The sequence below is a fragment of the Necator americanus genome, chromosome III (genome assembly GCF_031761385.1).
Source record: "Necator americanus strain Aroian chromosome III, whole genome shotgun sequence".
Classification (NCBI taxonomy): domain Eukaryota; kingdom Metazoa; phylum Nematoda; class Chromadorea; order Rhabditida; family Ancylostomatidae; genus Necator; species Necator americanus.
The window spans coordinates 20423225-20444929 of NC_087373.1; the positions used below are offsets into that span (position 1 = coordinate 20423225).

The 21705-nt window shown below is 45.2% G+C and overlaps 3 protein-coding genes across 4 annotated transcripts in view; all 3 read right to left on the minus strand.

The window, feature by feature from the left end:
• Window positions 1-2874: 2874 nt before the first annotated feature.
• On the minus strand, window positions 2875-8926 carry RB195_010253 (uncharacterized protein; the record flags this gene model as incomplete). Its single annotated transcript, XM_064191171.1, has 6 exons — window positions 2875-2981; window positions 5704-5764; window positions 5839-5940; window positions 6006-6077; window positions 6183-6329; window positions 8813-8926. The coding sequence occupies 6 exons, from the start codon at window positions 8924-8926 to the stop codon at window positions 2875-2877; spliced, it is 603 nt and encodes a 200-aa protein (XP_064048754.1).
• Window positions 8927-9607: 681 nt separating this feature from the next.
• Window positions 9608-21705, minus strand: part of RB195_010254 (uncharacterized protein) — a gene marked incomplete at both ends in the record, with an annotated part of 30787 nt that continues 18689 nt past the window's right edge. Inside the window, 7 exons of one of the 2 annotated variants that reach the window (XM_064191172.1) lie at window positions 9608-9756; window positions 10366-10443; window positions 10550-10665; window positions 10853-13565; window positions 13972-14055; window positions 14142-14241; window positions 14540-14689. In XM_064191172.1, the coding sequence (XP_064048755.1) occupies window positions 9608-9756; window positions 10366-10443; window positions 10550-10665; window positions 10853-13565; window positions 13972-14055; window positions 14142-14241; window positions 14540-14689 (3390 nt within the window). Of the gene's footprint in view, window positions 9757-10365; window positions 10444-10549; window positions 10666-10852; window positions 13566-13930; window positions 14056-14141; window positions 14242-14539; window positions 14690-21705 lie in introns of those variants that run through there. The other variant, XM_064191173.1, reaches the window with a different exon arrangement.
• Window positions 10813-13506, minus strand: RB195_010255 (uncharacterized protein; the record flags this gene model as incomplete). The annotated part of the gene is made up of 1 exon (XM_064191174.1): window positions 10813-13506. One exon carries the CDS (start codon window positions 13504-13506, stop codon window positions 10813-10815), a length of 2694 nt encoding a protein of 897 aa, XP_064048756.1.

Genomic DNA, 21705 nt, shown 5'->3' on the forward strand with positions numbered 1-21705 from the left:
AAAATATCAACGGAACAGACGTCATGAGATAAGAACAAAAACGCATGGCAGATATAGTCAGAGATTCCTCGTGTTCTGCTATATGCCAAAATCTCCGGAACATTTCAAGATATGTTGCGGATTCTATTGAATGCAAAACAAATCAGTACCTGTCCCCTATGCTCTCTGCTCTTATTTGCTATGTATGTGCTGTGACAGGATAATGATTACATCTTTTGGTTGTTTTTTTTTCTTGTCACAACTTCTCCTTCAGGATAATTTTAGAAGAAAATCTGATTTTTTTCAAAACCAAATCCCAGAACCTAAGGAAACGTATTGAAACGGGGAAGGTAGGCGTTAGTCTCCCAATAAAAATAATCCTCTTGAAGATTATTACCAACGGTCAGACTGCATCATTTATGCTCAGTTTCTTTAAAAATAAATCTGCATCCGGCAAAAGTTATCCACACGACTCATTCAAGAGAACCTATAGTCGGGTCGAAATGATAAGAAGTACAGTGCAATTCCGTAAGCAGCGCGGTAGGCTGCCCGCAGTTCAGAGCCGCGCGGGAGCGGTTTGGCGGCGCTGCCGTCTTGGTGGTCATGGAGCACACTGTTGTGAATAGCCGATAACAACTAAAACCGCAGAGCCGTCAAACCGCACCCGCGCGGCTCTGAACTCTGCGGGCAGCCGTAGAGCTAGCAGTTAGGGATTTAGGTGGGACCCACCGCGAACTGCGTGAGTACTCGATGAGTAGCGCTAACAAGTGTTCCCTCTATTCTAACGTCTACGCTTCATCGCACCTTTTCGAACGCAACTGCACCAAGCTTCAAGTCGTTCTGAATCGACTATAGCATAGAAAGATATGTTAAGTAACTACCACAACTTGAGGCCTTATATCTCATTTTCTTTCTGGACATCAAGCCCACTCTTTGCAGTAGTTCTTCAGTTTCCACAGGCGAGTTAAAATGAAAACCTATTGAAATTGAGTGAGCAGTTTCACACGGGAAGGATCTCCGCTAGCTGTAGTAATGGAATTAGTGGCTAGCTGTAGTAATGGAATAGTGAAATACCCACTGCTCCATTTCGACCGCAGGTGCTCGCGCAATTTTGCAGCTTACATCCGTAAAGTAGCTTTCTTTCTACTCGCTAGGTTGAAGTCGGGATTGCTCTCTTAGATAACTTAGCCCACTGGACTTTTGGCTCGAACAAAGCCTCTGCAGCCGCATATGTTACTCCGACTGTGCAATTGAACCGGACATATCAATTTTTCAACCGCACTTATCATGACGGTTCAGCGGGCCGCATTCGCAAGTTCCCTCTGCCACAAAAGAGCGGGAATCCAAATTCCTTGTCCGCGAGCACACTTGCGAAGACTGTCTAAGGTAACCTATAGAAATACAAACATTCCTCCATTTACAAACCTTCAGACATACGAACAAAGAGAACTGCAGTTCAATGCAAGAAAACGTTTATATTGAATTAATATCATATTTATCATGAATGTAAATTTTACCACGTGAAATGATGTTGGATGACAAATCACGAGCATTTCGAGCTACGAATAACCGTTCGGAACATCAGAGAATAAATTGTACTGCCTTGACCATTCTGTATAGGTGCGTCTGTTCGCTCAACTTCAATTCAGAATCGTTTAAAGGCATCACCCCACAAATCTGAGGTTGTACGGATTTCAGGTGGAGTTCCTATATGGGGTGATAGATTATGGAAAGAAGGGTGATTCCGTCCATTTCTTCCTAATTGCAGTAAAAAAAGGTCCGTAAGATGCGGCGCGTGCATAAGGCTGGCGCGCTCTAATCGAACTCGTTGTAGAAAATGGCGTGCCGGAATGCTCGAAGCCGCTCGGAGGGTGTGGCGCAAGCGGTTGGAGGGCCGTTGTAGCCACACTGTCGAGGGTTCGAAACCGCCCTAGTGCAAACCAAGCCTTTCATCCCTCCGGGGTCGATAAATTGGTACCAGACTTGTCTGGGAGGATAAAAGCATTGACTTGATCATTGGCTGGCCCCGCAAGTCAATGCATAGGCCAACACCGCGTTCCTAAACCTCAACGATTACGAATCGCAGTAAAACGCGTCGGCGCATCCCAAGTGGGTTGATACGCCTATATCCTTCTAACCCACATAATATAAATATCATTTGAGAGATAGCTGTTTTCGCTGTGTATACTAACAAAATGGATGATCCAAGGATTATGAAAGACTGAAGCATGCTGTGGAATTCGTTTATCAAGGTGCTTATCTGCACAAAAGCATGGTGTACCTGCACCAGGAACCATTGTAGAAAGATAGCATCCGCAATCTGCATGATAACTCTGACAAATCTGCATGATTTGACGGATTGAAACAAAACATAATAATACTTCTGGGAAAGTGACGCGTAACTACAAATATGATAGTAGATTAAGAAAACATACAAACATATACACTGGTGAACCGCACATCTCCGAATCTTCTACCATAATAGTTAGTGACGATTTAAAAAAATCAGCATATCATCCTACGAGTGACGGCAGAAAAAGTCAGTACTATACCTGACGTTCTCATTAACGCGTGTGAAATAGAAGCATTCCAGAACGGTGCCCAAAGTTATGCAGTACCCTTACCAAAGCTAATGTCAAAAACACTGGATACAACAATGTATAAAATCTGAATTGTTTGATTACAGAAAATTAGAGAGAAATCTAAAAAGATGGAAACAGGCAAGAAAAAAGATGATGCTCATCAAATGTCTTATAAAGAGCACATCCTAAAAACAGCAACATAAAGACAAAAAAGGCAGAGAAAAAGTCAAAAATACAAACACTAAGAGTGGTACATCGCAGGACAGATGAATTTTCGAACGTATGCCACCACAACGAAAAATAATATAGACAATCAATAGTAGTTGCAACACTTATTCATCTTTCGAGCCTGCGTGTAGAACAGCTTTGACTGGTCGGATAGATTCTCACTTTTCTTGACGAGATCATCTAACTTTTCTCCTGTAAATGAAGACATTGTAATTCAGCAAAGTTATAGAAGCCTTACCAAGAGCTTTACCAACGCATACTTACGATCGTGATGAAACAGAACACAACCGGACGACATAAAATGAATTCAAAGAAGAGTCATCTTGTAAAACATTAAATACCAGAAATTTCCTAAGTTCAAACCCACGAAAGACTACACATTCCCACAAAATGATCTCATGACCTCCACTCGTATCCGATTCCTCACTTCTCTTTTCCGTATATTTGTATAACTTTAAGCGTGGCCAGTAAAGAACACACTATTTCATACAAAGCAGAAAAGGTAGCATTCAATACATGGTATTGTTATAATAGTTTTATCGACCTAATAAGCTGCACTTTCACCTCCTAAATCTTGCAGTATAATGCAATTATCATGATATCATATGATATTATATATCATGATAACGGGCTCATTCTGTCACATGTGTGTGTGTGTGTGTGTGTGTGTGTGTGTGTGTGTGTGTGTGTGTGTGTGTGTGTGTGTGTGTGTGTGTGTGTGTGTGTGTGTGTGTGTGTGTGTGTGTGTGTGTGTGTGTGTGTGTGTGTGTGTGTGTGTGTGTGTGTGTGTGTGTGTGTGTGTGTGTGTGTGTGTGTGTGTGTGTGTGTGTGTGTGTGTGTGTGTGTGTGTGTGTGTGTGTGTGTGTGTGTGTGTGTGTGTGTGTGTGTGTGTGTGTGTGTGTGTGTGTGTGTGTGTGTGTGTGTGTGTGTGTGTGTGTGTGTGTGTGTGTGTGTGTGTGTGTGTGTGTGTGTGTGTGTGTGTGTGTGTGTGTGTGTGTGTGTGTGTGTGTGTGTGTGTGTGTGTGTGTGTGTGTGTGTGTGTGTGTGTGTGTGTGTGTGTGTGTGTGTGTGTGTGTGTGTGTGTGTGTGTGTGTGTGTGTGTGTGTGTGTGTGTGTGTGTGTGTGTGTGTGTGTGTGTGTGTGTGTGTGTGTGTGTGTGTGTGTGTGTGTGTGTGTGTGTGTGTGTGTGTGTGTGTGTGTGTGTGTGTGTGTGTGTGTGTGTGTGTGTGTGTGTGTGTGTGTGTGTGTGTGTGTGTGTGTGTGTGTGTGTGTGTGTGTGTGTGTGTGTGTGTGTGTGTGTGTGTGTGTGTGTGTGTGTGTGTGTGTGTGTGTGTGTGTGTGTGTGTGTGTGTGTGTGTGTGTGTGTGTGTGTGTGTGTGTGTGTGTGTGTGTGTGTGTGTGTGTGTGTGTGTGTGTGTGTGTGTGTGTGTGTGTGTGTGTGTGTGTGTGTGTGTGTGTGTGTGTGTGTGTGTGTGTGTGTGTGTGTGTGACGTAAAACCTTATCTTTATCAGGGTGATATCTTTCACGTCATTTTGTGCTAAAACATCATTCTTTGATAACTCTCGGGTAGAAACAGGAGGAATACCCAAATTTCGAGTAATACTTTCAAATTGTGTCTACATTATATTGGTATCGACAGAGTGTTTGAAGCTGAAGCTCGAATGTTCTGCAAATGTAGATCTGACGCGTTTAGAAAGAAAACTATGAAATCCTTCGCCTTTGTTTATATTAAAAAAGATGAAGAAAGATTGTTAGAGGTACACAAGTCTAATTTCACGGAAAAGGGCACTAATATTGATTTTCGTTGATCAGTGAAGAGAAGCGAAGCGAACACCACAGAAAGTCTGAAGTCCGGCTTTAATCGAACGTTCAGACTGCTTTGCTTATCATTGGTAAATAGTAATTAATTAGTTAGTTAGCTATGTCTCTTTTGTGTACTCATTTCTCGGCATTGTAAAAACAGCACACATACCTCTCTTAAGAGCATATGCCCAATCACACCAGTATTAGTGTAAACGAAGGCAACTAACCTCCGCGTCAACACAACAACAATAATGATCAGAACCGGCATATGTTAACAGCAAAGTTCGGAAATTGAGCAAAGTATAAGCGACAGGTTGCGTGTAAAGAAGGTAATTGATTGAACTTGGCTAATGTTACCGCATAAAGGATATTGTACAAAAAATAAACTCTAAACTAGCCTCAAGTTCAGTACGAAGGCATGAAACTCATAACTCTTCGAATAATTAGCAAACGACAATTATTGAGAGAAGATAACATGCAAAAACTCTCCCATCAGGTTTTTTTAGGCCTGGAAACAAGGTAACCTGCATAGTTTCTGCTACGAAGTGTGACTGTTCAGCTGTGCTTGATAGAGTAATTTCACCATTACTTGAAGAAAAAGTAGAATTCGTCAATAGCCACGGTGTTTCACCACGAAAGCACAGTTTAGAAGTTCTTATAAGATTTTCCGTGGGAGTGCACTAGTAAGAAATCGGTCCACAGTTAGTCGCAGTAGGTGCATCTATAGCCAACTTAGAAGCACTACGGAACCAATGCTGGTAATGTTCCATAAATGACAAATTGAGAAAAACTGTTTTGAACAGCACTTTCGGCGAGATTGCGATTTTAAAAAGGGGACTTTAAAGGCTGAATATGGTTTGATAACCCCGAAGTTACACTTAAAATGTTATTTTCCTTGTTCTTCTTATCGTTTTCTAAACATCGATGTTGAACATAGAAATCTGACAGCGCTGCCCATACGTTAAGTTTAAACGTTTGGTTCAAAATAGTCATTATTGGAAAAGATACAAATTATAAGATTTGATTCCTGCTGTGAATCGAATTCTGCAGTAGGGCGGAAGCAAGAGAAGTCTAATTGATTAGAAAAACTCTAAGCGTAGAGGGAATCACCTCGTTCAAGGACTGATTGTATGGTGTTGTGCATGACTATTTTCGTTTCCTCCACCTCTTCCTAAAGTGCAGATAACGTTGATAACTTATGCGAAGAAAAATTTGCTTTCTTGAGAGGAAGCTCCGGTTAGGTACCTGAACCCGAGTCATAGGATCCGCTTCACGTGGATTTTGCCATTTAGTCAGCAATTCTGGAAGGCCCGTGTAAAAACAATCCTTCTCAGACTGGATTTGCGGCTGGAATTGACCAATTGAAATAGGATAAAATGAAACAACACCTCAGAATGCATAAGAGTACCAACCCACTGGGAATGGTTAACCTTAGATGTGAAGTCATCAAGAACCCTTGTCATCATGCTCATTGCGACACGCGCCTAGAAAAATGATTTAAAGAAGCTTACGAACACAAAATAGTGGAAATCGTTGTACAAAGTAATAAGTTTGCTGGACGATGAACATGTAATATCACAAATGCAGACCTGATACTCCCCATCTGTCACCGAGACCGCCGCCAAGCCATCGCTGCGTACATAGCAATGACAGAAGTATTCATTTTCCTTGACAGTACTACGTGCGCCCATGCCTGATCGTTCCACAAGCAACTTGCCCGTAAACTGCATGAACTCCTGGAAGCAAAGTGAAAATAATGCAGAAAAGAAGATCACTCGCGCATTTGTAGGGCACAGATAATCTTTATTACGAGTCAACCTAATCTTTCAATTAGTTTATTCAATTAATTTACTTAGTCTGTTTTGCACAAGGATAATCAATTCGCATGGCAGTACGAACTTTCTCCATATTTTGAGGAGTAAATGGAATGAATAAGACAGAAAAATAGGATAAACAAAGGATTAATAGAAGGCAGATTTAGAGCCAAGAATGACTTGGCTATGCTCACAGTCTCTGTAATACAGAATTAAAAGATACCAAAAATAATTTTAATCAAAGAAGCCTTGAAAATTATTAGCTACAATATTTCCGTGCACATAGTCTCCTGCACTTTTTGGCTTGCTGAGAAATAATTTATGCAAATTATTAATTTCCAAAAAAATCCATAAATATTTGATATGAATACTGCTGATACTTTATATTATATTGACTCTATTTGAACACGGATATTGTACAAAACTACTGCCCCAAGAAATATACAAAAATAACACTTGAGTTAAGTTACAGTAGCTTCATTTTACAATTTTTTTTTGCAGAAGCGAAAATAACTTCCGAACAAATTAAGATTAGCAACACAACCACCAATGATATCTACACTTTCTCGCTCGAATTAACCTATGGTGAAAAAAGAAATGAACATAACAATGAAAATGAACCCAATCTCAAAAGAAAGAGATCTCAGGAGTCGTAAAAACATGAAGATAAAAACGACCCATAAATCTAAGGCAAAAATTTGGCACTTTAGTAAGTTTTTCAGCTATTAATAATGGACTCTTTCGAATATTCACATGATCAGGTGAATTAACAAGTCTGGCCCCTCCTGTCTAGTCAATTCCCCTAAACGGAGGAATCCACTTCATAGACAAGCTACTATTCGTAGCGACCATAGCCAGCATCTAACACTACGAAGGTTTCCAAGTAAATCTGCAGAAGTATTTAGCATCTGTACCTTATTTGGCCCGGACCTCCAGGAACTTTTCGAAACCTACGTGCTTAAAGGAAAATTTATGTTGTTGATCTAGTTGATATTTGGCTTTGTAGGGAATGTTGCTGCAGTTTTTCTCCAATGTTTGTAAAGTACAAAATGAACACAACTTAGTACTGAAGGGAACACAATACTATGTTGGATCCAGCTTCAGGGGCGTGTGTAGCGAAGTCGGTAAGAGGTGCTTGCTACGGGACGACTGACGGTTCAAAACCGCATTGGTGCCAAGAAAGAGTTTCATCTATGCAGGATCGATAAATGGGACCCAGACACTTATGTGGTATGATGGAAACACTGATTCGACACATCATGTCGTCCCCGCAAGTCATTGTGAGACTGAATACTCCCTCATAAACCTCAAACGATTCTGAATTGAAGTCGAACGCGTGAGCGTATCCTCATAGGGATTGAACTGTGCATTTTTTTCCTTATTCCGCCTTCGGGAGGAGGAAGCACTTGCAGGCTCCTTACATACGACCTCAAATCCAAGAATTTCATTTCTTTAATATACATATACCAAAAAATTAGATGGAACCTGCTTTCAAACGGATAAGATCAAAGGGAACGCTGTTGGTGAGAACTGAAAAAAATCTGTTTGCTTGTATTTTGGCGGTTTCAAATGAGAATCTCAGCACCTTTGGAACCAATCATTAGTGGAGGAATACAACATAATCAACCTCAGTAAACTTAACGGATAGCATTGCATGCTAAAACTTAAGTAAACGTTAGTGCTAGAGAGAATCTGTTTTCTTATAAAAAGGAGTCTTGAGCAAGTTGTCTGCAGATCGATCCTCATCGTATAACCTACGGAAAATCTGTTTACTAGTTCCCTGTTCTGTTTATCAGTCTCGTCAGTAATTTGCGACATTTTCGGTGCATGCGGTTATGCCTCCTAGAGAGCTTTAGCTTTCTGTAAGGCAAACTGTTCTTTTGACTTCTCCCCCATTGCGAAAGCCAGCTATAGGCTGCGCAAATATGAGTTGCTCACAATCGCCGGATAAATGTTGAATAAAGCACAGCATTTTTTTCTCAACCAACAACAACAACTCAACCAACGTGATATTGCAGCATGAAGTAAGAAGTTTCAACCACAGGAGCCTCGCTAAAGATAAAACGATCTGTCCACTTAGAAACTCAATCAGGAAATGATAACTGAATTTCTCTATGGTGAAAATCTTGCAAATTTGAGGTTATGGTTTTGAGAGTACTCAAAAATTCATTGGCAGCCTCAAGAACATCATATATTTGAAAGGCAACGCAGCTATTTCAGCTAATTACGAGAACAAAATAAAGCAAATAGAAAGTGAGAATGATGCAACAAGGGTAAAAAATAAGTGTCATTTGATTATGACATAACTGAAATAATACGAAACAAAACAAAAAAGAATACATTGCCTGTATAGTTGTTCCCAGGAGAGAACATACATTAGGAAATACCATTTTAAATAAATTTACCTGAACAGAGCCTCTCTGAAAGAAACTGAAAGAGGAGAGATCAAATGCAGATTTGAATGCCCGCACAGTACCATCACTCCGTTTGTGGTAGATTAAAATCGAATAAAGTTTCATCTGGAAATGTCAAGCCGAAGAGGTGCAATCTCGACTACTCAAAAGGCCATGCAAAAGAAATTTCAAAGAAAGAAAGGTTCTGGTGACCTTATTATCATAAAAACTGGAAGCAGTGAAAGAAACTTTAATTTAGAAAAATAAACATACAATATCTAACATGATGAACCATTCAGTAATACACCCGCTAGGAAAACATGTACCGTGTTCCGATAATTAAGAACAAATTTTAGTCAAATTGTCTCTGAACCACAACCAATCATACTGCAACACCTTTCATGAAACAATGAAATAATCATTTAAAAGTTGGGTAATAATGTGCCAAACAACAAGATGACACAGGTGACACATGAGGAACTAGAAAGAACTGGAACTGATCCACTGGAAAATTCTAAGGACCCTCTCGCAACAAAATATAACAATAAGACAAAAGTTTTTTTTTTTCAAAAATACTGATGTCCCAGCAACTTTCTTGTGATAAATTGCATATGTTCAAAACAAATTAGTTACGTAAGAAATACCAAGTGCACTATCATAAAGATGAAGACAAAGAGAAAGTCATCTAAAAAGGTGTGAAATGCAAAGAAAATTAAAAAAAAACTATTTAGCTATTAAAAGAAAAGAACTATAAAAAGAAACTCTGATATCACAAAATGTAAATCCACCTATAAGAACGAAATAAGATCACATCAACAATGGCTCAATAGCAGTGTTCCAGTTGCGATCAAACTCATACTCGCTGAACCTGCTCACCGATTTTCGTGCAGCTCTGCGAACTGCGTCGCGTTCTGCCCGGGTCATGTCAATAATGTGCAGTATAAGTCGCACATACTCTGAAACGTTTGTCACAAGATAGAAAATAAAATAGATCTTTCTGCTATACATCAAAGTGAAATGATTCTCTACAACTTTACAGTGGAAGGAAACCGGCAGATATATAGCATTCTTTCCAAACTAAGAAAGGCACAAAGACAGTGGACTAATTTGATCATATATATCATACTACCAAAAATAAGATATAAAAGGCAGACCTGCAGAAATATGAAAAGCAACCCAAAATGAAAAAAACCGAAAACACAAAAATTTAGATCACAGGGATTATCGTAGTCGGCCTTACTGTAATGACCAGATATTTCTGCGTTCACATAACTGTTCCTTCATGGACTTTAATTGCTTTGATTTTCATACGCTCAATATTATCAACTGTTAAATGGCAACTATGTTAAATGTGTCTATATTTGTGCAGAAGTCTACCATACTTATGAAGTGGTAAATGCAACACGTTTTGTCTAAGGGGTGGGATAGCCCACAGATACGAACTTTTAGAGAATTGGGCAATTTTCATAGTGGTAGAATAGCAGCTAAATAGCGAGCTTAATCGGCATGTGGTTATTTCGTAATGTATTAACAATAATGACAGTGTTTAAGAATGTTGATCAAACCTAGCTCTTGAAGAGAATTTGATTGCTGCGTGAGATGTGCAAGAAACACTTCTGAGCACACGAAATTCGTGGGAATGACTGCACAAGCATGAATTTAGTCGAATCAACTTCTTTTCAAAAGCTGTTCTTAACATTTTGGTTACATATTCCGTAATATTCTTCAAGTGCTTACTTGCTTAGATACTTAGATGGCCCGTCTTCACTGGACGTGCAGGCCCCAGCATCTCTTCCACTCGTTTCGTTCCCTCGCCATTGTCATCCAAGATGTTCTCAAGCTTCGTGAGTGACGTTGACGAGGTCCTTGAGCCGTATCCAGCTGAGCTCTCAGCTGGTCCATCCGTACAGTGAACACGTCACCCCATCTCCTTGGCGGTCTCCCTCGGGGGCGTTTAGTGCCCCTTGGGATCCACTCTAGCGTTCTTTTAGTCCATCTATCGTCGATTCTTATCATGATGAGACCGGCCCATCTATGTTTTGCTTTCGATACATATTCCGCTGGGTCGCGAAGACGGGGCATTCCTTTTCGGAGTCGGAGCTACGAAGACCGGCAAGGTGTTGTGTGCGCCGGTTAAACTTCAGGAGACATCTCTCAAGAGCTCTGTGGGTAGTAAGTAGCTTCCTAGACGTGGCCGCGGTGTCTGCCCACGTCTCCGCTGCGTAACAGAGCGCTGGAAGGACTGTCGAGTCGAACAGATGGGCACGAAGATCCTCGTCCGTCAGTTGGTCCGTAGCTTCCCTGACGGCTGCGAATGCCGCCCATGCTGCTCTCATTCTTCTATCCAGTTCTTCCTTCAAGTGGTTTTCCATGTTCATAGAACGTCCGAGGTATGCGTATGACGGAGTTTCCACGATTTGGGAGCGTTCAAGTTGTACTCCTCCGTCCTCGCAGTGGGCGTTCTTCATGAACTGTGTCTTCTTTCTGTTTATTCGTAGTCCTATTCTCTTCCCTGCTTCGTTCAATTCGTTGAGCATCGTTTCTGCTTCATTGGTACTGCTCGAAAAGAGAAGGATGTCGTCCGCGAAACGAAGGTTCGAAAGAAACCTTCCATCAACACGTATGCCCCTTTCTTCCCAGGATAGTGATTTCATTATCCATTGAAATGCAGCCGTGAACAGCTTCGGCGATATAGTATCGCCTTGTCGTACCCCCTTTCCAATGGGTATGGTGAGAGGGCGGTGGAAAAGCTGTATCCTAGTCGTGCATCGATCGTAGCAATTGGCTAATGTCCTCACATACGACGCGTCCACACCTTGATCGACCAGTGCTGACAGTATTGCATTCGTTTCTACGCTGCCAAAGGCTTTCTCATAGTCGACGAAGGTTAGAACAAGGGGGAAGCGGTATTCCCGGCAAACCTTTATGACCCTCGACACGGTCTGAATGTGGTCCAAGCAGCTAAATCCCTGGCGGAATCCAGCTTGTTCTTGAGGCTGGGCTTCATCCAGCGTCCTAGATATGCGCGTGAGGATGATCTTAGTGAATACTTTGTATAACACGCTCAGCAAGCATATCGGACGGTAGTTCCGAAGGTCCTCTCGGTCACCTTTCTTATGGATAAGAACGGTTCGCGAGGTCTTCCACTGGTCTGGGATCCTTTCTTTCTGAAGGTGGGATGTCATGTGCGCTGCTAAGATTACATGAAGCGGATGGCGAACAGCCCGAAGAAAGTCTGCTGATATAAAATCAGGTCCGGAGGCGGTGCCAGGTTTCATGCTCTTGATAGCGACTCGTACTTCCGAAGGGAGAATCCGTGGTGGAGCTTCGCCAGTGGGGATGATTGGGCTTGACACAGGAGTTGATGAACGGAAAAAGTTCGAGTAGAACTTCTTCGTAATGATTTCAATCTCACGATGAGAAGACGTGCGAGTCCCGTCTTTGCTCATCAAGGTTGCTAGCGGAATATTATATTCGCGGAGATCCCTGCGGCACTTCCTTAGACTCGTTCTTTGTGCTGCTTCTAGAATCTTCTTCTGCCTGTACTTCAAAAGATCCTCCTGCAACGCTTTTCTGCAGCTAGTGCTTGCTACTAACCCCTCAATGTGCGATGCATTCGGATCAAGCCTCAAAGCCCTTCTTCTTTCCAACAATGCCTTGGTGGTCTTCGAAATTCGATCCAAGTTTGTCGTGCGCGGCTTCGAGGCGCGTTCAGCACAGGCTCGTAATCCTCTGAGCAGCATCTCGTAGTCCACGTTTGGGTCCTCCTCGATGTGCCAGTCACCTTGGGACAAGCAGTCCTCGAGTACGCAATCGTCGTAGACGACTTCTTTTCTCCTTCGTTGCCGATAGCAGATGTTCTTTTCCATCGTGTGGCTGAGTCGTATTTTCGCACGAAGGAGACGGTGATCAGAACCACTACAAAAGGATGGTACTACTGAGACGTCAAGTAGACACCACCTCCGGTTGGTGAGTATGTGGTCGATCTCCGCACGAGTCGCGCCATTGGGCGATTCCCATGTCCACCGACGATGATCTTTTTTCATGAAAAGAGAGTTCCCATGAAAGAGGCGAGCGGCGGACAACAGTCCGGCGAGACGATTGCCATTTTCATTCCGGTCCCCTAGTCCAAATCTTCCAATCCTGTATTCCTCTTCTGTGGCCTTTCCTACTTTTGCGTTGAAGTCTCCGACAACGAATTTGTAGGACTTCTCGTTGCGGACTACTTCCTCCAGCTCCTCGTAAAACGCATCCAATTCGGATTCATCAGTTGCTGATGTTGGTGAGTAGCAGTTGATGATACTGATGGATTTTTGGCGCAGAGGGCGGAGGCGAAGAATGGCCAGACGAGGTGACAGGATTTCGTGAGAATCGACGAGATGGACGACAGATGGGTGCACAACAAAACCAACACCGCCTACATTTCGCGACATAACCTTCTCTCCACGAATGACGAGTGTACCGTCATTCATCTGTCGCACGTCGCTCCTTCTGTACTTGGTCTCCTGCAGAGCAATCACGTGAAATTTGATGCGCTCTGCAGCTCCGGGAAGGGCATGCAGGTCAGCGTCTGTGGAAACTGTTCTCGCGTTGTAAGTACACAGTCTGAGACAGTCTCCATGGCGAGTCGTGCGTGTGTCGCCTTGGTCCAGAATCAATGACGTCCTGAGCAACCTGAGATTTGATCGCCTCTCGCCGGTCGCCATACCGTCCGACGTCTGAGACGGCAGGGTCCAGTGTGCAGGGTACTGAGGGAGTGAATATGCTGGAGTGGCAAAGAGACTTTTCCCCAAACTAAGCAGCCATGCCACGGCGAGCTCAGCTTTCACCACAGGTCGTCAACCAACCTATATGGATCAGGGAACCACCTTGCGACATTTTGCCAAGACGATGGTGAATCTTAGCAGTGGTTTACTCTTAGCTAGGCTTCCGATTCCGAGAAGTCGGAACGTCGGATGTGTCGAACTCCTTCTCAGCTTGGGAGACCCTGCCGGAGGACGAACCTCCGTTGTGCATCGCAGTTCGACGCCCAGTGTCACCTCCACGCCACTATGAGGCGGTAAACTGTTGTGCAGATTCTTCAAGTGATATGGATAAAAACGGCTACCATTCCTACTCTACTTTAATAAATTAAGAAATACGGAATGCTTTGCAGGTGCCAAATAATATACCTTCTCGTGTAGCTGCGAGAAATCCCATCGGTTGTGTCTCTTTCTTTCCATCGATTGGTAGTAAAATGTCCAGCTGGGGCCCACCTAAAACGAAAAACGGAAAGTGTTGGGAGAAAGCTCATACATGCGAAACTATATTGCTGCCTATTTGAGAAGCTGAATAAATTTACCAGAATCATGTGCCAACATAATCGTACCAGCAGCCATTCCTTCCACTACAGAAATACCAAAATGTTCGTTCCACATCGTATGTAAGGAAATCAACGACTCCTAGAGATGTTCATTACATATTCCCTTAACGCCAACGCCATGTATCTGACAAAAAAAAAGCTATTGAAAAATAGTACCACAGGTAGAACCCATAATAGTGGCTCACTGGGATATCTAATCTCTTGTAGGTTCCCGATTCGTGCGCAGTGCACACGTTCACATTCAACTGTAGCAGAAAAGAAATAATGAAAAAGCGGCCACAATACTTTGATAACTGTATGAATAAGTAAGACGACGGAAGAAACTTCAGAATAGGTAGTAGAGTAAAGTAGACTTTTCAACAATAGCAAATACTAACCGAAAGAACATCGAGCAACTCTTCATAAGCCACATTGAGCTTCCAGTTTATATTGGAAGTCAGTCCCCACTGCGCTGCAAGATTCTTCAGCTCCTTAACGCGAGCCTGGTCAGCTACATTTCTGCAGCCACCAGCAACAGTGAGCTCGACCTGGAAATAGGAGGGCATCGCGCGAACTTTTTCACATCGTCAGTGGACACTTTATGTAATAGAAGAAAGTTTTAAACTGCAGAAATAGTGAAGAGAAAGAATCGAGAAAAGATAGCAGAGAAGGTTTGGCATCGCAAAGATCCTGTTCGCAAGCAGGAAGGGTAAATGTGATCGCAACGAGATACTGCATGGGACAACTGTTGTTCACGCAACTATACCACTTACGGTGAAACACACGATGGCACACACAGAATTACATCTTGTTCGTTATTTGTAAAGTAAAAGAAATTAAATAACAGCTAACTTATAATACACACCGAGAAAGCTTTGTAATATGTAAACAACTGACATCTATTTCTTTGCTTGACAGAACAGATCAGTTGCTTAAAGGCATCGCCCCACGAATCTGAGGTGGTATGGATTTCAGGTGGAGTATTCGTATACGGGATCGAAGATTATGGAGAGGTGGGTGATTCCGTCCATTTCTTGCTAATTGACGTAAAAAACGGCCCGGAAGATGCGGCGTGTGCACACGGCTGGCGCGCTAAAATCGAACTCGTTGTAGAAAATAGCGCGCCGGAACGCCCGATGCCGTATATTCCGGGCAGTTTTTTATGGCAATTAGGAAGAAATGGACGGAATTACTCCTCTCTCCTTAATCTACGATCCCGTATACGAATACTCCACCTACCACCTCAGATTCGTGGGGTGATGCCTTTAAATCCCTACCACCTCAGATTCTTGGGTGATGCCTTTAAAGAAAGCGTAAAACGGAATTGATGATTTTGAGATCCTTCCACAAATAGATAGGAAGTACGAAGAGTATGAAGAGGATAATGTTCAATTCCCTTAAGTAGCCCAGAAAAAAAGGCGTATGAAACAGCAGTTGCTCGATCTGTCTCACCAAGGATGCAACTATTTATGGGTAATCGGAAGAGCCCAATTTTCAATCAGTCACATCATCAAATACGCCTTTTTCTCGATTACCAAGGAGAATTGAGCAAGATCAAGCTCATACTTGTGAATTACACGCCTATCTTATCTGTTAGTGAAAGAAACCCAACATACTTCGTGATACTTTATGTTGTCTTTCTTTACGATACTTTAGTTGCCTTTAAGAACTAGAATTTGGCCAACTACCACTTTAGAAAACGTCACCCAAGTAGTCCTTCTTTGTAATTATTTTCACACAACAAGAGCTGTTCTTGTACACATATAGAATGTACTTTGTTCTCGGGGATTCTCCACCCTCTTAGCATCAAAATCTACTCTACATTCTGTTCGACAGCGGTAATAAGGTACTACCGTGTGTTCTTTAAACGCTTCTCATGATGGTACCTAGTTACTTCCCGTGTCATGTGCACAAGCCGATATTGTCAATGTAAAGGTACGGCTGAAAGAAATGCAAGTTCAGATGCTGGAACAATGCTTTACAAGCACAAAAATCAGTCAGTGATCAAAAAAGAGCAAAAAGTGATCTCTGCGTTTCCAAAAATGAACAAAGTGAAGTGCTGTGAGATTCATGACCTGGCAATTGATACTGCTTATTCTTAACCAGTCTGAACGTCCGGCTAAAGCCGGACTTCAGACTTTCTGTGGAGTTTGCTTCGCTCGCCTTCACTGATGAATGAAAATTAATATTAGTGCCGTTTTCTACGAAATTGGACTTGTGCATCTCCAACAATCTTTCTTCCTTTTTATATTATAACTAAGGGCGAAACATTTCATTTCATATCTTCCTAAACGCGTCAGTTCTACATTTTGAGAACATTCGACCTTCAGCTTCAAACACCCCTTATCAATATATTATAGACAAAATTTAAAAGTATCACGCGAAATATGGGTTTTCCTCCTCTGTTCTATAAACAGTTATCAAAGAATGACGTTTCGGGATAAAATTACGTGAAAGACATCATCCTACTGATAAAGATAACGTTCCACGTCAGATCACATAAACATCTTGCCACTATTTAAGCACCCGTTTGCATGCGTGTTTCCACTTTCTGAGAGCGGCATGCTACCAACTTGAGGCGAACGAAGAAGGAGATGGACACGCGGAGGAGTCATATAGGGTGTAAAGCAAAGCGATACAGTGGCCACGGCTATGAAATGGCTGCAACCATCTATATTTTGCGTCATGCACACGAAGTTATTGCGCACTATTTCGACGCCAGGTGGACCTGTCGCACCCCCTTCTATAGGGATCTGGTGCCGGCGCACCAATCCGACGCCAGTGAACCCTTCGCACCCCATATTATGGCCATCTGGCGCCGGTGGACCCGTCGCACCCCTTCTACAGGTATCTGGCGCCGCTGGACCCGTCGCACCTGCTTCTATAGGTATCTGTCGCCGGTGGACCGTCGTACCCCTTCTATTGGTATCGACGCCGGTGGACCCGTCGCACCTGCTTCTATAGGTATCTGTCGCCGGTGGACCCGTCGCACCCCTTCTATGGTATCTGACACCGTGGACCCGTTGCCCCCTTCTATAGGTATCTGACACCTGTGGACCCGTCGCACCCCCTTCTATAGGTATCTGACGCCGGTGGACCCGTCGCACTTCTTTTCTGACATCTGGGCCGGCGCAGAATCGACGCCGGTGGACCCGTCGCACCCCTTCTATAGGTATCGACACCTGTGGACCCGTTGCACCCCTTCTATAGGTATCGACCTGTGGACCCGTCGCACCCCTTCTTAGGTATCTGACGCCGGTGGACCCGTCGCACTCTTTTCTGGACATCTGGGCCGGCGCAGCATCGACGCCGGTGGACCCGTCGCACCCCCTTCTATAGGATCTGCGCCGGTGGACCCGTCGCACCCCTTCTATTGGTATCTGACGCCGGTGGACCCGTCGCACCCCTTCTATTGGTATCTGGCGCCGTGGACCCGTGCCCCTCTATAGATGTCCGGCGCCGTGGACCCGTCGCACCCTTCTATAGGTATCCGACGTCGTGGGACCCGTCGCCCCCCTTCTATAGTGTCCGACGCCGATGGACCCGTGCCCGTCTTAGTATCGACGCCGTGGACCCCTTCATTTTATAAGTCCGACGCCGGTGGATCCGTCGCACCCCTTCTTAGATCTGCGCCGGTGGACCCGTCGCCCCCTTCTATTGTATCTGCGCCGATGGACCGTCGCACCCCTTCTATTGTTCTGGCGCCGTGGACCCGTGCCCTCTATAGTGTCCGCGCCTGGACCCGTGCACCTTTGGTATCCGACGCGTGGGACCCGTCGCCCCCTTCTATAGGTTCCGACGCCGATGGACCCGTCGCCCCTTCTTAGGTATCCGACGCCGGTGGACCCTCGCACTTCCTATTCAGGATCGACGCCGGTGGACCCGTCGCCCCCTTCTATAGGATCTGCGCCGGTGGACCCGTCGCACCCTCTATTGGTATCTGACGCCGATGGACCGTCGCCCCCTCTATGGTTCCGACGCCGGTGGACCCGTGCACTCTATAGGATCTGCGCCGGTGGACCCGTCGCACCCCCTTCTATGGTATCCGACGCCGTGGACCGTCGCACCCCTTCTGGTATTGCGCCGGTGGACCCGTCGCCGTATTGGTCGCGCCGGTGGACCCGTGCCCCCCTTAGTTCCGCGCCTGGACCCGTCGCACTCTTAGGTATCCGACGCCGGGGACCCGTCGCCCCCTTTTAGGTGTCCGACGCCGATGGACCCGTCGCACCCTTCTATAGGTATCCGACGCCGGTGGACCCTCCACCCATCTTCCTAGTCAGGCTTAACTCGACGCCGGTGGACCCGTCGCACCCCCTTCTATAGGTACCTGGCGCCGGTGGACCCGTCGCACCCCCTTCTATTGGTATCTGGCGCCGGTGGACCCGTCGGACCCCTTCCATAGGTATCTGGCGCCGGTGGACCCGTAGCTCCCCCTCTATAGATGTCCGGCGCCAGTGGACCCGTCGCACCCACTTCTATTGGTATCCGACGTCGTGGGACCCGTCGCACCCCCTTCTATAGGTATCCGACGCCGATGGACCCGTCGCACCGCCTTCTATAGGTATCCGACGCCGGTGGACCCCTTCACACCTCATTTTATAGCTTCCTAGCTTCGAGGCATTAACTCGACGCCGGTGGACCCGTCGCACCCCTTCTATAGGAATCGTCGCCGGTGGACCCGTCGCACCCCTTCTATTGGTATCTGACGCCGATGGAGCCGTCGCACCCCTTCTATTGGTATCTGACGCCGGTGGACCCCTTCCACCTCTTTTATAGCCCTAGCTCGAGGCATTAACTCGACGCCGGTGGACCCGTCGCACCCCCTTCTAGGATTGCGCCGGTGGACCCGTCGCACCCCTTCTATTGGTATCTGACGCCGATGGAGCCGTCGCACCCCTTCTATTGGTATCTGACGCCGGTGGACCCGTCGCACCCACTTCTATTGGTATCTGGCGCCGGTGGACCCGTGCTCCCCCTCTATAGATGTCCGGCGCCAGTGGACCCGTCGCACCCCCTTCTATAGGTGTCCGACGTCGTGGGACCCGTCGCACCCCTTCTATAGGTATCCGACGCCGATGGACCCGTTGCACCCTTCTATAGGTATCCGACGCCGGTGGACCCCTCACACCTCTTTTATAGCTTCGGCTGGGCTTTAACTCGACGCCGGTGGACCCGTCGCACCCCTTCTATAGGATCTGTCGCCGGTGGACCCGTCGCACCCCCTTCTATTGGTATCTGACGCCGATGGAGCCGTCGCACCCCTTCTATTGGTATCTGGCGCCGGTGGACCCGTGCCCCTCTTAGATGTCCGGCGCCAGTGGACCCGTCGCACCCACTTCTATTGGTATCCGACGTCGTGGGACCCGTCGCACCCCCTTCTATAGGTATCCGACGCCGATGGACCCGTCGCACCGCCTTCTATAGGTATCCGACGCCGGTGGACCCTCCACCTCTTTTTGCTTCCTAGCTTCGAGGCATTAACTCGACGCCGGTGGACCCGTCGCACCCCCTTCTATAGGAATCTGTCGCCGGTGGACCCGTCGCACCCCCTTCTATTGGTATCTGACGCCGATGGAGCCGTCGCACCCCCTTCTATTGGTATCTGACGCCGGTGGACCCCTTCACACCTCATTTTATAGCTTCCTAGCTTCGAGGCATTAACTCGACGCCGGTGGACCCGTCGCACCCCCTTCTATAGGAATCTGTCGCCGGTGGACCCGTCGCACCCCCTTCTATTGGTATCTGACGCCGATGGAGCCGTCGCACCCCCTTCTATTGGTATCTGACGCCGATGGAGCCGTCGCACCCCCTTCTATTGGTATCTGGCGCCGGTGGACCCGTAGCTCCCCCTCTATAGATGTCCGGCGCCAGTGGACCCGTCGCACCCACTTCTATTGGTATCCGACGTCGTGGGACCCGTCGCACCCCCTTCTATAGGTATCCGACGCCGATGGACCCGTCGCCCCTTCTTAGGTATCCGACGCCGGTGGACCCCTTCCACCTCATTTTATAGCTTCCTAGCTTCGAGGCATTAACTCGACGCCGGTGGACCCGTCGCACCCCTCATTTTGAATTTCGTGACTGACACACACACACACACACACACACACAGACACACGTGACAGAATAAGCCCGTTATTATATAGTAGATAGTTAACATTCTGTTAACCTATTTGAGAACAAAACTTGAGCATAAATCAAAGGAAATAACAAATGGAGAAATATCACTATTTTGCTCCGACCAATTCATTTTTGGACGGTTAGCGAAGGAGTCTTCATCACTTGAGCTGCACCCCATCAGCTAGATCCCTTCACCAGAGGAGGGTCCAGCTCCGCCCTATCACACCTATGTTTTAATGAAGGAATCTCTACGAGAACTTGCACATGGGGCTTATACTAAAGCTGTAGATCAATTAGGATAGTATGAAGCTGTTGATTTGTAGATGTCCGAAGTCTCTCCAAAAACCTTATTCTGAATGTTTGATCTCTCTGAAAACCTGCATAAAGGAGTCACTTAAAGAGTTGACAACGGTACCCTTCACGCATGGTGCTTCCATTTTCATGCTGCTTCCGAGTACCTCTTAAAATTCTGTGCTGGGACAAATGAAGATCGGCCCATATTGCAGAATTGGATCAACTTAGCTTTAAGTAATATTCAGCTTAAATGAGTACTCTTAGAGAGTGAAATACAGAAATACAGCGATGAATACATGTGGAAAAATAAGGAGCTGACGGTACAAGATGAGAAATTATGCACAGTAGTGCTCAACACAAATCCTTTACAGAAAAATTGATGCTGTTCGTACCCCTCGTGGAAGGAGAAGCCAGCGGGTAACCCTTGTGGATAATTGAAAAAATGAAAACACTGGTGCCCGCTCGAACTTATCGAAGAACAACGGCGAAATCGACTCCATTTCCATGTTATCTTCACCTATTTCTTTTCCTTTTTCAATTGTTTCTACGATTCAGCTCCTTCATCTACCATATAAGGTGTTCAGCAACGATGTGTAGCGGCCCTCTCCGCATATCGCGACGAGTCGCCGAAGCTTTTCTTTGTTTTTCATTGTTTTTTTTTTCTTTGTTTATGAATAAGATTACGAATTAGACGAAAATAAACTAGACTTAATTTCTAGCATTTGTGTTCCTTTCTGGTGCAATTATGCACTGTACGTACTGCACTGTATGCATATAATGAGAGCGGTGCAGCGAAGTCGGTTAGAGTTTCCGCTGTGGTTGCAGCATGATCTATTGGAGGTTCGATTCTGCCCTGCTGCCAACCACGTTTTTCGTCCCTCCTAGGTAGATAAATTGATACCAAACTTGTCTGCGAGAATAAAAACAATGATTTGATACATCGGCTAACCCCCACAAGTCATTGTACACGCCAGTTACGCTTGAGTAAATCTCAAATCGATTCTCAATTATAGTGAACGCAATAGTGCTTCTATGCATGATTAGCACCCCTCATTGTCATAATACTATGAAAACCTTTTTCAACCAGCAAGAAATTTCTTCTGATACCAGCGCATCGCCTTAAAGACATCAGTTTGGATAATTGGACCTC